Genomic DNA, 17,030 nt, shown 5'->3' on the forward strand with positions numbered 1-17,030 from the left:
TTACCCATCATTCCTTTTGTTGCATCAGTGCAAGTGTAATGAGAAAGGCAAGTGTCATCTCAGTATTATTATAAAATAGTTTTGACTTTGTAGATCTCCTTCCCCAGGGATTCCTGGACCACTCTTTGAAATACCTCAGCACTAGAAAACTTATGAATTTTAGACTAACTTTAAAATATTTGGAGGTTGATGATTATAGTGATCATTCCTCAGTTATGTGTGAGATTATAATGGATTGCAAATAATCCCACTTGAAGTATCATATATGAGAAAACTTCTTTCTGTCTTACAGTTTTGCAAGTCAGTAAATCTAAATGTAATGTAAAAATTGTATGCTCTGTTTAGATGGTATAGTTTACAGATTTTATCTATTAAAAAGTGGTTTGCATATGTTAATTAGTAAATGAGCTTCACTCAAGTGTGTTTGTACTTTTGTGTGACTATTGTTTTTGTCACTCCTCTCCCTCCTGTTCTTCATATTTGAAGAACCCCCAACATGTTCTCCTCAGCAGTTTACTTGTTTCACGGGAGAAATTGACTGTATCCCTGTGGCTTGGCGGTGCGATGGGTTTACTGAATGTGAAGACCACAGTGATGAGCTCAATTGCCCTGTTTGCTCAGAGTCCCAATTCCAGTGTGCCAGTGGGCAGTGTATTGATGGTGCCCTCCGATGCAATGGAGATGCAAACTGCCAGGATAAATCAGATGAGAAGAACTGTGAAGGTATCCGAAATTCCTGGGGCCTGGTTATTTATTCTTTTTTTTCCATTAACATTGGATTATTCGAAATTCAGACTATTGCTTTGGCTCAGTGGTAGTTTCGGGGTTTTTTTCATTTGACATTATTATGACATTATTATGACATTTGACATTATTTGTTTAAACATATTAGCATATTCCAAATTGTTGTTTTAATCCACTTAACATGCATAAGGTTTATATACTTTAGTAAGCTTTGCAGATTGAGAGATGAGGCCCAAATTTTATAGACTTTCAGTATGTAAAAATAGGGCAGCCCGGGTGGCTCAGCGGTTTAGCACCGCCTTCAGCCCAGGGTGTGATCCTGGAGACCCAGGATTGAGTCCCCCGTCAGGCTTCCCACATGGAGTCTGTTTCTCCTTCTGCCTGTGTCTCTGCCTCTCTCTCTCTGTGTGTCTCTTGTGAATAAATAAATAAAATCTTTCTAAAAAAAAATAGCCTGTTTCCAGTGAACTCTGAATTAGTGGATTTATTACAATGTAAAATAATTTCATCTCTTCCTCTTTGCACCACTAACTTGTAACATGGTGAAAATGAACAAATTCTTTAGAATTTTTTAGTTTTAAGAAATGCATGTAGATAGAATTCTTTCATTCTTAACAGAATTATTAGTGAAAGATGAATTAAATGTAAAAGAACAAAACAGGAAATTTCCTGTTGGATTTCTTTTCCACTCTTTTTTCTCTACCAATGGAAATCCCCAGAGAATAATTTTTAAGTTATATTTTAAAGTCTAATTTGTTTTTCCTTTGCACCCCGAAAGTACTTTTTGACTCTTGCCAGAGTTTGACTTTACATGCTAGTAAAAATAAGAAAACTATTTACATTGTTTTCTCAGTGCTGTGTTTAATTGATCAGTTCCGCTGTTCCAACGGTCAGTGCATTGGAAAACATAAGAAATGTGATCATAATGTGGATTGCAGTGACAAATCAGATGAACTGGATTGTTGTAAGTAGGACTAAAACCATATATATTACTCTTACAGGAGAATTGTTAAAATACTTTTTCTTTATGGGTAAGTTTTGCTTATAATTAGTATTTCTTTATTAAGAAAGAAGCATTAGGGCATTTGGGTGGCTCAGTCAGTTAAACGTCCAACTCTTTGAGCTCAGGTCACAATCTCAGGGCATGAGGTTAAGCCCTGAGTCTGCTTGAAATTCTGTCCCTCTCCTTTTGTACCTCTCCCCACTTGTGCTCTCTTTCTCTCTAAAATAAACATCTTTTAAAAAAAGGAAAAGAAACAAGCATTAATGTTAAGCTAGTTATTTGTAGAAGGATTTTTTATGTTTTGCTTTTAATAATTCTTTAAAGACAGCAGTTTTCTTGGCACAAAAATCTTCACAGAAACATTTAGGAAAGCATCAGAAAAGAGTAAATATTATTTTGCCACAACTAAGTTAGGAAATTCTCAGACCATTTAGATATGTAGAAATCAGTCAGTGGTATAAGCTTGAGCTTCTGAGCATTAGCCCATGTTTATCATCTCTCATTTTTTTCTTGACCTGTTTCCAGCAGTTTCTCAGTGACTTTAAGAGCTTCCTTAGAATACAGACTAAGGATTTTTGGCTAACATATATACCCCTATGCCTAAAGACTCTAGGATACCTAACCCATAGTTTCTTCAAGGTTCATAACTACTGACCAATGTCCTGATATAAAATACATCCCAAATTGATAAACTTAGTTCTAAATGGAATTCAGCATATGGCAGGTCTACCCTATCAAACTGATTTAATGGAATTTAGGTAGACTTCATTTAAAAACTCTTTGCTTGTAATGAAGACATTATGCTAGTATTTTACAAAATTCAAATGGGAGCCTTACTAAGACTTTTAGAACCTATTCATTTGTTCAGCAAACTTTTATTGGTTCCAGTACCAAGTTTTTCAAAGTCCTCTATGGTTGAGGTACTAGTGAGAATAAAGATTTTAAAGCTAAATAGAGAATGGATTTGAATTCTAGCTCCACCTCTTACCAGCAAATTATTTGTTGTTAAACTTTAGTTTCTTTATCTTTAAAATGAAGATAATATTGAACCTGGTGGTTGTGAAAAGTTTAAACAATTTAATGTATATAAGATCTATATAGCCTGGCTCATAGTAGATACTATTGATCAAGGAGTGTGATAAGTGATATTAAATATGGTATAATAGAGATCCGTACAATAGAAGCACCAAAGAGAGAGTGGTCAGATCTTCATGAATGAAGATGGGGTTCATCAAGGAAGATTCTTAGAAAAATAGTGCTTAAGATTGGGTCTTGATCGGTGAATAGGGTTAATTATACAGATAAATGGAGAGATTGCATTTCAAGCAGAGAGAATATGCTATTCAAAAGCAGAGTGAAACAGGCAGCTTTGTGAAACTACATGTAACTGGGGCTGCCAAAATATAGGCTGTGTCTTGAGGATGGGTATCAGTAAGATAACATACTTAAAGATGAGATCATGGAAGACTTTGCTTTTCTTCTAAAGAACCTAGACAGGATCCAGAATAATGAAGAGCCATTGAGAAGCTTAAGTAAAGGATTGGCATGGCTATGTAATTGTAAAAGCTGTAGAAGTAGGTGGATTGGAAGTATAAGATTATAGGCAGGGAAATGTTAGATTGGGTGCTTTCACACTTTTTTGATCACATCAAGAGGAATACAAAGATGGGGTGTACACATAAACAAAAAGTTTCTTCTTTGAAGAAACAAAAGAAACCTATGACAGTACTCACCCATATTATGTAGAATGTATCCTGAAGTTTTCTGTTTTAAAATGCTGATTGCGACACACTAAATTGTTTTCACTATCTAATGACTTACAGCCTCTGGTTTAAAAATGCTTAGGAGGAGGCTGTTGTAGTTCAAGCAGAAGATAATTATCTAGATCAAGAGGAGCAGTGGTCGTAGAAAGGAGAGGATAGATTTCAGAGTTACTTCAGAAAAAGAGTACAAAGGGTTTTGTGACTAGATGAGTTGATAAATTTAGGTTGACTCAGGTACCTCACTGCTATTACTTAGACTATATAGCAGGGATTAAAAACTAAAGGATCATTCCATATTTGACTGCAGATGTAATATTTGGCTGGTACAGGTTTTTTATTAATTTTTTACAATTTAATTTAAATGCTTTCAATTTGCCCCAGGTGCCATCCTTTATTTATGATCTAATTTATCCCTGAAGCTACAAAACATGTCAGATATTGGTGAAGGTGAAGGTGAAGGCGGTGTAGATAGGTTGCATTCAGGTTGTCAATGGGCTATCCCAGGATGCTGTTGATGATTGTATGGGTCCTTAGATCAAGAGAAACAGTTTATTAGCTGTTTCTGAAACTGGCCTCTTCAGTTTATTAAAGATAGTTAAAACTGAGGCAGTGGATGAAGTTTCTCAGAGTTCAGTAGAGGAAAATAGCAGGAGATAGAACTCTGGCAAGCACCTACACTTAACGAGACAGAAGAGAAGGAAGCCAACAAAAGGAGACAGAGAAAGAATGATCAGAGATAGTAAAACTAAGAGAGTGGTATTTTGGAAGGATATCGATTAGACATTTTTGAGTAGTTAACAAGAGGCATCCGTATTGAATGTTTAGAGAGGTCAGCAAGAGGAAGAGTTCAGTGATTATGGCAAATAGGAGAACTTTGACCTCTACCAGACAGGTTTCACTGTGGTGGTGATTTCAGTGAGCTAAGTAATGTGACCCAGAGACTAAGAGTTGGTGAGAGTGGATATAAACTATTCTTTCTCAAAGCGTGGCATTAAAAAGCAGTGCCAAGGCACTAGAAAGGAATAAGAAAGCTAGATGGCTGCTCACAAGGACTAGAGAGAGTCAGTACCCGGAGTCCGCAGACAAAATATGTAACTGGCAGCCCCTGTGTATTCTGTAACTTAGGGATATCCTTTTTCTCTGATTTATTTAGTCTGTCAGGGAGCAAGTTTAGCTGTGTGGGTGGGAGACTTTAAGGTAAGATGAAGCAGGAGGAAGGTTTTTAAAAGATCTGCAGTTGTGGGGCCCCTGGGTGGCTCAGCTGATTGAGCATCTGACCCTGGATTTCCGCTCTGGTTATGATCTTAGGGTTGTGAGATCAAGCCCCTTTGTGTAGGGTTCTCTGCTCAGCAGGGAATCTACTTGAGATTCTCTCCCTCTCCTTCCCCTCTTCCCTGCTCACCCTCTTGGTCTCTCGCACTCTTTTTCAAAAAAAAAAAATATATATATATATAATGTGTGTGTGTGTGTGTATATATATATATATATATATATGTATGATCTGCAGTATGAGATAAGTCTGACTATTCAGAATGGAAAGATTTTCCTTCTAAATAGAAGAGTGACACTAAGTTTGACAACCCTTTTGCTATTTCCCTTTACCTATAATATTGATGCCCCCTGCTTCTAAAGCTTCAGATAGCTTAGGGATTTAGTTAAGCTGAATGCTGTTGGCAGGGTCTTCCTCTAGTGCTCTCATGCTCTGGCCTTTCTAAGTACTCAAGTATCAGAGACCTTACATTTCTTGCCCTCAAGATTCATCCTGAAGTCACCAACATATTGGGCCTCAGAGCTAATGCTCTCTTTAGCTTCTAATCTCACCTTCACCAGGCCTGTATGTCACTTTTCAAACCTAAAATCAAGCTCAGAGCTGGTTTTTGGCTTCTTCATTATGCCAGGTAAAACATTTGATGACTTTCCTGGGTCCATCCTTTTTGGCCCTGAAATTCAAAATAACCATGTTGTTTTATTATATACAAAATGAAGTAGGATAAATTTCGTCTATGTATTTAGAGCTTGATGTTTAAATCTATAATTCACTTACATCTTTGTTTTTATCAATTTACAGGTATACTTTTCAATGTATTATTTTATTTCTGTCTTCACTTAAGGATAGTTCATTTTGATTTCTAATGATATTTACCTGTATACCCATGGGGCATGGTGTAATGTATTCATAAAAACAAACAAAAAAAAATGGCTGTAACTTCCCTAACTCACATTCTATGTAGAGGCCCTCTTTTTTAATAACTATTTTGAGTCTACAGTTATTTCTCCATTATATAACTGTACTGCATTCTCATTTTAGATCCAACTGAGGAACCAGCTCCACAGGCCACCAATACAGTTGGTTCAGTTATTGGAGTAATTGTCACCATTTTTGTGTCTGGAACAATATACTTTATCTGCCAGAGAATGTTGTGTCCACGTATGAAGGGAGATGGGGAAACCATGACTAACGATTATGTAGTTCATGGACCAGCTTCTGTGCCCCTTGGTTATGTGCCACATCCAAGTTCTTTGTCAGGATCTCTTCCAGGTGAGTTAAGACTGATTGAGAACCAAGTCTTGGTTCCTGGCAAGATTGCCAAATTTCCATTATGGAAACAGGATATTACCTAGAGTCTATTTCAAACTAGGCTACTTTGGGTTTAAAAAATTATAAGAATATTCTCTTTTAGCACTGTTTCTTTCTATGAAAGGATATAAAGCAAATACATAATACATGCATTTATATATACCTACTGTGTTTATTGCATGTACTTACGTATATTGCATTTCTGGATGTACTCTACTGAAAGTGAATAGCTAGACATTTGGTGAAGAATCATAAACTACAAGTCCTTTAGATGCACTACCAGGGGACCTCAGTACTGCTGAGTCCATGAATTAAAGGTGGCAAAAAAAAAAAAAAAATAGATATCCTTTTCAGCAGATTTGGAAATAGCTGGGTGATAGTAGGGAGGGATATATTATCTATTAGGGTTTATTTAGGTGTGTAGCCAAGTAGCCAGAAATTCTATGTACTTGGGTAGACCATATTGCTCTAGGAAAGTATGGCTTTCTTTTCAATACTTTCTGGTACCCATAGTGAAAAGAAGCCTTTTTTAAAAATTAATATGGAGAAGGAGGCATCAAGCAAAAGCTCTCAGAAAATAACTTATTCTGGGTGTTAAATCTAAGTAAACAAATAGGATTTTGAAAATGTTAATGATAATGGTTTCTTGTTGCTATACCTATTTTCAGTTAGTGAAACATGGGAAATCAACTTGGAAAATAATAGAATATCTTCTTCAGCATTGGTGGTTGTGATACCAACAACATTTGCATCCAGTAGATGAAGAAGTAATCTTCCATACTTTATATTCATGTCTTTAAAATTGGATTTAGTTTCATTTTGAGCAAATCTATTGTTTAATCTATCCTACTTTGCAACCTCCACTCCATAGTCCATTTCTTTTGCAAACCCTCTAAGGTTGAAAACTTCCTATTTTGAAAAGCTCTGCTTCTGTCCTTGGAGAGAAGGGGTGGGAGCTATTTACTTGGCCTTATTCTAGGCCACTTCTCAGTAGAATACGTGTTCACTTCTAGAGAATATTCATTTCCCTTCTCCATTAAGTATTTTCAATTATTATTAGGAAAAGAGGGCTTAAATTGTTTTGAAATCAAACTGTTAGGCTATTGGTATTTGTAATCTGAGTATTGAATAAAAATATTTTATGCATGGAAGTAATTTTTTTAGATCTTACTCATCTTCAGTATTTATCCTCCTCCGTTTTAGGAATGTCTCGAGGTAAATCAATGATCAGCTCCCTAAGTATCATGGGGGGAAGCAGTGGACCCCCTTATGACCGAGCTCATGTCACAGGAGCATCATCAAGTAGTTCTTCAAGCACCAAAGGCACTTACTTCCCTGCAGTAAGCAGTCTTGTTTTCCTTTGTTTCACTTTGAACACTAAGATAAATAGGATCCTAGATTTTTAAGTTATTTAAATGAGGGTACTCAATGATGGTAATATAAAAAGTTTTTTTAGTATAGAACTTAGGCATATAGAGATCACAGATAGGATTTACCACCACCATGTGAACATTTTTAAATCTTTAAATTTGCCAGCATGTTTGTAAGCACTAGACAGTAATTTCATAGTTTGGGTAAAAGTAGAACTACTGAGTAGTATCTCCTGAGGCTTAGACTCTTCATTCTGTGACCTCCCCATAAAGGAAGCACACCTGGTATTTCTCCTAAGTCAGTAATGTTTCTCTAAACATTTATAATTTTAAAAAATCAGAACCGAACTGTACTGAACTTAAAACAGTGACTTACAGATTTTGTTCTAATCACCTTGCACTGTTCAGCCATGATGAAATTGTGTCTTGCGAGGGGTGGAGACCTCCTCCCTACTCCTAAAGCACTATTTGAGGCCAGTTCTTTGGGAAAGAAGGTTGTGCTAACCGTGTAAAGGAAAAGAGTACTAACAGGTGAAGGAAGAAAGTATAATGGTCTTTATCTGTCAGAGACTATTGTTATTTTAATAATTTAATTACTTTTCCATTTAGATTTTGAACCCTCCGCCATCCCCAGCCACAGAGCGATCGCATTATACTATGGAATTTGGTTATTCTTCAAATAGTCCTTCCACTCATAGGTCCTACAGGTAATACATATCTTCCTCTAGTATAATCAAAGTATTTATTAAAAGAAAGAAGTATTCTAGTTGTGGGTTTGATGTAGCCCTGCATAAGTAGATGCTGGTCACTGAGAGAGAATAGGCATCTTGTCAGGTAATGTTAATGTTGCCCCTGCCATACATCCTTTTCTTTCAGGCATTATACATTTTTTAAAAGAAAATCACAAATGCTGACTTTTAGAGTAATAAAGCAGAGCCCCTAATTTTTTGGCAATATTCTAAGGAGAAGTCACCCACCAAAATAACTGATCTTAAAATAGGTTACTGCTCCAGTTAGATTTGATAGATCATCTAGGAATGGATTATTGACTTAAGACTGGTTCAGAGAGTTGGGAGAGCTGTAAAATAGCGGGGGCGGGGCGGGGGGGGGGACTAAGATCATGGGAGTTGAGAGAAGTTGAGAGGTTCAAGCCCTTGCTTCACATGCTTTATTGTGATCTGGAATGAAAAATTTCTCACGAAGTTGCTTGGAATAAATCATGACTTAGTAGAATAAATGAAATATATTTGTAAGACAAAAGGGGAGAAATTATGCCTTTCTGCTGCTTTGTGTCTGTAGAGCAGGTGACATACTAGCGTATTAGCGCCTTCCTTTTTTCATCTTCTTTCAAAGGCCAGCACAAAGTTAACAGTTTGACAATCTCTATTTGAATGCTGAGTGCTATGTTTATTGGCATCCCTCAAGTGCCTGTTATCCTCTAGTTAAGGTCTTTCCTAGACTTCTAGTCAAATTGTCCTGATACAACTTTACAGATGTATAGAAACCAAGTGGAAACTGTTTATAGTATCTTATTCAGAATTCACATTTCAGTTTATAGAAAACACTATTTGAGACAGGCTTGATTATGAACTGATATTTTTATGTTTTATTGTAAATGTTGCTTTCCTTGCCACTGGTTTGTTCTAAAAAGGCAAAATAAAAAGCAGAAACCTGGAAACTTTAAAAAAAAACAAATGAAAGACATAAAATTTTACTTTTAAAAAGTTAATTTCTTTGGGGCACCTGGCTGGCTCAGTTGGTAGAGCATCTGACTCTTGACCTCAGGGTCATGAGTTCAAGCCCTGCGCTGGGTGTGGAGCCTACTTAAGAAATAAGTAAGTAAATGTAAATTAATTTCTTTAAATTGAATAAAACATTGTTTGATTAAAATGAACATAATTGTAGCAAAAACATTTCTTATTGGACCATTTCCCACGTCTTAAATTAGGCCGTTTCTTTCTTCTGAGTCACACTTTTCATCATTTGTTGAGATTTTTGTCCAGACTGGAATATAAAAGAATTTTGTTAATTTTCTTTTTTCTTAGCTCTGTTTTATTTTCCCCCCATGAAAATGGAAGTAGTGGGCCTTTTAAATGTCAGGCCAAGAAATTTCACCAAGACTCAATGTGTGATTGAACAGAAAGATAAAACCTAAAAAGTACTATGACATCATGTCAATATTGATAGTAAAAACACTTGAGAACCTGCTCAGCAGGTCATGTAACTTTTGGTCTTTGGCGGCCATTGCTTTTGAGGCAAACCCTCAGTGATATCATATGGTTATATCTTGGGATAGTATCTTGTGGCACGCTGTAGCACTGGCCGTTTTATGAATTGTTACTTCAGTTTTACTTGTACTCTTGGCCCTCTCTTCAGTCACTTTGGTGACAAAGCATATGAAGAAATCTTGATTGGGATAAATATGAAATTATGAAATAAGATCAGCTTTACTATATTTAGAATATGAGGTATATGAAGTTACAGATAGAGGTAGAAATGATAGAAAAGCTATCACTTTTAGCTCTTTTCACTAGTGTGTTCATGGCTTCTAGGTGCCTTTTTTATTAGTCGTGCTGCAAATTTGATTAACAGCTATAGATTACATGAAAATGTAGAACAATTAAGTATAAGAAATAAATTAGGTCTCTGAAATACATATTAGAAAGTAGGTATTTAGAATAGATGATGATGTTAGACAGTATACTTGTCTATACACAGGGGATCAAAACTCTTTTCCCCAAACCACAGCACTTTCTCTTTGCTGATAGTAACAGTGATGGGATAGATATGCCCCTTAGGCTGCCTACCAAAATTCAGTCAGGCTTGCACAATATTTGAGTTTTAAAGAGAGAATGAAGTCTTCAGACATCATAAGTCGTTCATTAAATTATAGAGCAGTTAAAGGATGTTAAAGGAATACAAACATGTTTGAGTAGTATCAAATATGTAAAGACCCACTCTTCTGACAGACTCTGGAACAACAGAAATTGTTGAGATCCATCCACTATGTAGACTAAATGCAAAATGTGTAATAGAGTGCCAGAGGTGATCATTAAGTATAACTTTGAATAGTTCTTTGCTATCCGGTGATATGGTTTAACTTAAAGATGTAAGTAAATACATAATACATACATACAGAGACTAGGTTGAGTTTATTACCTCTGCATTCCCATCCTATCCATTTTTAAATGCCTCTAGTCACATTTTATTTGCAAATATGAAATATATGCTGTCTTCCTTAATTGGCCATTGCAAATTACCTCCTATTATGTACAAGTTTAAATATGTAAAAGTTTAAATTGAAGGTAATAGCATATTACCTTCAAAGTGAAGTTTACATCTAGTATGTCTGTATTCTGAGAGGGAAAACTGCTTTTCTATAAAACTAAATGTCTGCCTGTCTTGATTTCCCCCATGCCAGCTACAGGCCATATAGTTACCGGCACTTTGCACCCCCGACCACACCCTGCAGCACAGACGTTTGTGACAGTGACTATGCTCCCAGCCGAAGAATGACCTCAGTGGCAACAGCCAAGGGCTACACTAGTGACTTGAACTATGACTCAGAGCCTGTGCCCCCACCTCCCACACCCCGAAGCCAATACCTGTCAGCAGAAGAGAACTATGAAAGCTGTCCACCTTCTCCATACACAGAGAGGAGCTACTCTCATCACCTCTACCCACCGCCGCCCTCTCCCTGTACAGACTCCTCCTGAGGAGGGGCCCTCCTCCTCTGACTGCCTCCAACACAAAAATGTAAATACAAATTTGATTGAGATCTGGAGGGGGGGAGGGAGCTGTTAGAGAAAGATGAGGCAGACCATGTACAGTTAAAAATTATAAATGGGGTAGGGAATACTGGAGATATTTGTACAGAAGAAAAGGATATTTATATATTTTCTTAAAACAGCAGATTTGCTGCTTGTGCCATAAAAATTTGTATAAAAAATAAATTTGTACTAAAAGTTTTATTTTTGCAAACTAAATACACAAAGCATGCCTTAAACCCAGTGAAGTGACTGAGTACAAGGGAAACAGGAATAATAAAGGCATCACTGACCAGGAATGTCTAGGCTTTATTGATACCAAAAAAAGAGAGAGTGAGAGAAAAAGAAGAAGAAGAAAAATTTAAGTCCATCTCAGAGAAGCAAACCATAGATACTTGGAAGTAGCCAAATAGCCTTCGTGTTAACTAATATTTGAGGGCCAACAAGTTTAAGAAATCACGAAAGGAAAAAAAAGGAATTAAAACTAACTTTGGACAAAGGGCTTTGTTTTCTTTAGGAATCCAGTTATTTTAGTGAGGAAGATAGGTATTTATAAAAATCCCTTCTGAGTGTTGCTATTGTAGGAGATCAGCTGTCCGGTAAGATGGTGTGGGGCTCTTTGTGTGTGCAAGTCTTCTGTCCCTACCTTAGAACCCACAACCTCTGTCAAAAGAATTTTTTCTCTAGGTGTTTTTACCTTGCTTCCTCACCCAGCAACCTACTAGTAGGCCATTTTGCCAAGATACACAATTTATTCAAAGCTTTTTATCTGAGGATTGATTACATGGGATTTTCTAAATTAAGGTTTCATTTTAATATTTTTACTAGCTCCATTCCTCTGTAGGCTTAGCTCTTCAATTTGACTGCTGTTTTTGCGTAATGATCAAAGGTTAGACATATTACTGTTCCTCTTCCAAGATTGTTTTAATGCTCATTAAAATCTCTTTTTACAACACATATAGGCAATGTTTAAGAATTACAAATTTAACCATTATGTTTTTGTTGTAAATTAATCATATATCCTTGCAGTACTTTCAGCATATAATATCACAATATGAAATCATTTATATATTTTTTTTTCCTAGTAAAACATTTAAATATGTTCCGGTTAGAGACAATCTATTTAAAAAGAGAAGTTTTTGTTATCATTAGGTTTTCCCTTTATTAACTGTTTGACATTTTCATGTTCTTTAGGCCAATTTTTCTCAGAATGATGTCTACATACATACCTCTTTTAATTTGTGACGTGAGTTTAATATCTTCCTGTTATCCAATGTGAATTTTAGATTGTTTTCAGATTATCCACAAATTATTCCTATACTCACTTCTTATATATTTTTGTGTGTTCTCTCTTATCCCATTATGGATTAAGAAGATTTAACAAATTTACCAATATGGATTTAATGAGAAGGCCAACCAATAACTTCTCAGCTGTCAGAACTTGGGTGGAGGGGAATAATGGAAGGCTCTTCCATGACCTGCCTGACCTGCGTGGTACTCGGGCTGCTACATCTTCAGCTCTTAGGGCTGACATATGGAATGATTCTAGCACTGCTCTGCCACCTTGCCAGAAGTTAGCTTCCTGCTTTTTACATGTTTCTAGCACTTCTCTGCTAAAACTGAATGTGTTTTTAAACTAACGTATTTTTACTTTTAACAGATGTTGGTCAGTTATTGAATGATTTTTATTTTATTTTTTTTTAATTCTGCCTTGCTGAGGCCTCTCTGGATTTCAGGGCCCAAGAGAAAACAATGAAAGAAAAGATTCAGGATTTTGGCAGAGGCGAAGTAAGTTTTTAAGCAATTAAAAATACCTAAGGAAACTAATTTTTTTAAAGATAGAAAAAAATGTGGTTTCAGAATAATGCTTAGATTGTTGGGGACACCTTATATTAATCAGGTGCACTTGATTTTGCATATAAGTTAATGGTTATCCATCAGTGTCTTGCATTTCATCAGGCAAGCATTAACACTTCCTGTTGGCGGTCACAGTGCTCACAGTCTAACAGAATGGACACTGGAGTTGCATTCTGTGACATGGGGGCCTTTGATGCTTAAATGAAGATGGAAAGGTTAGCAATAACTGGGTATCAATTAGAATTTGAGAATTCTATATGTTTACATTTTTTTAATGTGCATCTTTATCCGGTGGGCTTCCCATGTGGAAACTTGCACTATAACGAATTAAGAAGAATATTGCCTTGTTATATCTCAGTCCAAGTGCTTGTACTGCGATGGCAATGGCCTCTTCTTGCAAAATACTGATTTGTGTGCCAATTTGTTTGAAATTATTTGAAGGCAGTTCCGCTTAAACTCAAAATCCTCTTTCTGGGGTAGTTGAGTTGGATTCTTAGTATTTGGGGAGGGTACCTTTAAATGAGAGAATTATCAGAATTCAGCAAGATTGGCCCTCAGGTTACATGGACAGTTAAGCTTAAGTAAACTATCTTGATTATTAAACATAAGTTTAATTGGAAAAATTGAAGATAAAAAATAAACATGAGCACAAGTCAGGAAAAAGTAGAAAAGGGTGTGGAATTTACTTTATTGCTATATTAATTATCATGGGGGAAAAAGGAATAAAATATTATTAGATTCTTTAAATACTAAAGTATATAATTTTGAACATATATCTTAAAGTATGCCTATTTACTGATATGATTAAAATTATGAGAAATGAGCTCTAGCAGAGTATACTTCTTGTGCACTATATAATAGACTAGTCTTCACTGAGGGTAGTCTTTTATAACTCTGAACTTTAATAATTTGAACTTACCTCCTTCAGAGCCCTGGTCTTCTAAACAGTGGCCCAAGGGATTTTGCTGCTTAAATCAGATAATGGTATATTCACAAGAAAAAAACAGAGTTAAGGGATAGAATTTGTCAGTATTAATTTTTGTTTCATGAAATTTTATTCTGCCTTTGATATTTGCTGCCGCTCTTCTGTAGTAGCATACATGAGATGTTTGTCTAGCAGGAAATTATTTTAATTTTAATATAAAATACTTCATGATATACCATCAAGAGGTATATGACCTTTGAGAACAACTATTCTAAAGGGATGATATGTGTTTAGAAATGAAGACTGTACAGCACATTTTCACCTTATCGGGCAATAATTTGGGAGCAGAGCTTTTGAGCAGTAAAATTTTAGCGTGGTTGAGCATTTGAAAATACTCTAAAGTCAGTAATTTGTATAAGGCCAACTCCAGCTTTGATAATACATAAATATAGACACCATCTGCATTAGGTAGCAATTAGTTTTGGGGTAAAGTCTTTTAAGTTTTGCTGTAAAGACCTATTAATGAAGAATACTTCACGCAGAGTTAGTAGCTGAGTCACCTAACCTATTAATGAATTCCTGTGCCAGCAATTATAATAGTCTACTTCTGGTACCAGAGAGGCTTGCTTTCAGTGAACATGCTTCTCTGTGATAGTTGTGCTAGTATAGTCTTGTGCCGAGATTCAATTCCTAGAACTGTGGTTTTTAAAATTTAAAACAACTTAAAATTGCTTTTTCTCTTGCATGGGAAACTTGCCACTTCATTGATTTGCATGCCATAAGAGCTGTGCATATTGGTTACCATTAAACATGTAGCAAAATTCAGTAACAAAAGTCTTGGGCTTTTCATACTAATAAGCTTACATGACATACCTAGTATGTTTGAGGTGTGGCTATGAGTATGTGATTATCAGTTGGCCAGCAAATGTTGGGCATCCACAAATGAGACTATATACTAAGTGTAGACAGGGACAGAGTCATAAGTGTATAATCAAGTATTGTTTAAAACATATTCTCAGAATTCTTGAATTTAATTTCATTTGGTATTCCTTTCTTTATTCAAAGCCTAAAATGAGCCAAGAAAAATAACATGATTTTAGAAGTACTAGTAGCTGTATATGTGGTTTCTGATTTCTGGGATGTAATCATTTTGTAATATTGTCTCAAAATTTGGCGTTTGAAATTTTCAGTTTTAGGGGATATTTAACATCTATAGTTTCAAATTTTTAAATTTATGAGCATTGTAAATCCATATACTCAGGATATTTCCCTTGGACTTGATTCTACACCTGAGTAGAGTAGAAGGAGGGGAGTAGTCAGTAAGTTTTTAGCTCTTGCCCTCCTTCAGTCCAGGAACATTTTCCTCAGTTTTTCTTTTTCATAAGGCATCCTTAAGCTATGATTAAGTTTATTGCTGGAAAAAATCCTCATGACTTTACAGATAGAACTATAAACTATGTGATTTCTTGTACTCAGAGGATAGACCTAACAAAAATTAACTTTCAGATTTTCACCATTACCTAGGGTTTACCCAAAAGTTTACACCAAAGATTTAGAGACAATGTGCTTTTGCTTAACTGTCCGGTTTTTCTTTTTAAACAAATATAAGCAGGGCAGGGATATATAGATACATGTCTAAATATGAATATTGAAAGGAAAAGAAAGTGAACAAATCTAATTTTACATGAAATTAAATATCTGGGGTTAGTAGAAAAATTTGAAAAGAGTTAAGAGGATACCAAGAAGCTTAAGCTGGACTAGCCTTATTTGCAAGTGAAGGATCTGGTGCTGCTTTCAGATGTTTATCCTTTGTGTTTTAAAATTTTTTCTTAAGCTTTAATCTTTGTTATTGTCTTAAAGTCAGCTGGTGTTTCTTGTTCATGGACTTTGGTACGATGGTGCTTTGCAAGGATGTATTTATATTTTAATGGCCAACATTTGGTCAGCCCGTGTCCACTATTCACTTCCCCCTTTTTGTAAAATAAGTGCTTTAATTGTAAAATGTATAAAAATACCTTGTATAAATTCCCTTTTGATTATTACAATAAGCTGAGTTGTAACAAATGAAATGTTGATTTTTATAATAAAACCGTGGAAAGTAAAAGTGTCAGTTCTTTTTAGCAAGAAATTAAAACAGCTGACGGTGCTTTGATGTGACTTGTGTTTCAGAGGAAACAAAACCCACCTTTATTGTTTGTACTTCAAATAAAATACAACCTTGGAAGAGAGGGTTGGGAGGCCTATTGATTGCATAGTTCAGTGTTTGACCATCCTTGTATTGAGAACAGGGAATAAGGAAAACATTTTGTGCTTCCTGCTCTGGCTTCCAGTCAACTCCTGGAAGGAGCCTTGCTGTGGACTCCAAACATCCCCCTTCTCCAAATTAGCTTTAAAAATGAACATTGCTTTTCCTGATGCAGAGCCCAATATGATAGGATACTGAAGGGTAGCAGAATATACCACCTCAAAATACACCACTTGGCATCTTGATTATTTTGTTAGGTAAGCACTTTAAAAACAGTTAATACAGGTAGAGGCTTTCTCTGAGCTCTCCTTATTTGCCTAAAGACAGATCCTCCAGAAGGAACACAGTTACAAATCATAAATCCCCTCCCTGAGAGTTTCATCAACCAGGGAAAATTACCACAGAAGAGGAGACAAACCAGCCAGCCAGACTTTGCCACAGCAGTCATATCTCCCACCTGCTCTTCTAAGGGCCCAATCATCTTTCCTAAAAAAAATCACTCTTCCCTGAGAGGCATGTATCTTCCCTCCCCTTTCCCTAGAGGGAAGATACTAAGCCATCTTGGGGAGTTTCTCATTGTCTCCCACGGATATATAAAGTGTACATGTTAAAGTTCTGGTGTTTTCTCTTGTTAATCTGTTTATTACAAGGGTCAAAAAAAGGAGGTCTCAGCTAAGAACTTAGGAGGGTAGACAATTTTATTTTCCTTTCCTATAATACTCTATCAAGAGAGGGATGAAAGAACCAATGAGAACTCAAAACCACTCGATTGCTGCTC

The 17,030-nt window shown here is 35.9% G+C and overlaps 1 protein-coding gene across 2 annotated transcripts in view; it reads left to right on the top strand.

The window, feature by feature from the left end:
• The window catches only part of LRP6 (LDL receptor related protein 6), a 162,394-nt gene extending 146,283 nt beyond the window's left edge, over window positions 1-16,111 (top strand). For both annotated transcript variants that reach the window (XM_072798999.1, XM_072799000.1), the window contains 6 exons: window positions 487-723; window positions 1,598-1,708; window positions 5,819-6,049; window positions 7,292-7,428; window positions 8,068-8,165; window positions 10,880-16,111. In XM_072798999.1, coding sequence (XP_072655100.1) covers window positions 487-723; window positions 1,598-1,708; window positions 5,819-6,049; window positions 7,292-7,428; window positions 8,068-8,165; window positions 10,880-11,174 — 1,109 coding nt within the window. In that variant the 3' untranslated portion in view covers window positions 11,175-16,111. The remainder of the gene's footprint in view (window positions 1-486; window positions 724-1,597; window positions 1,709-5,818; window positions 6,050-7,291; window positions 7,429-8,067; window positions 8,166-10,879) is intronic.
• Window positions 16,112-17,030: the final 919 nt, after the last annotated feature.

The sequence above is a fragment of the Canis lupus genome, chromosome 25 (assembly GCF_048164855.1).
Source record: "Canis lupus baileyi chromosome 25, mCanLup2.hap1, whole genome shotgun sequence".
NCBI classification, from domain to species: domain Eukaryota; kingdom Metazoa; phylum Chordata; class Mammalia; order Carnivora; family Canidae; genus Canis; species Canis lupus.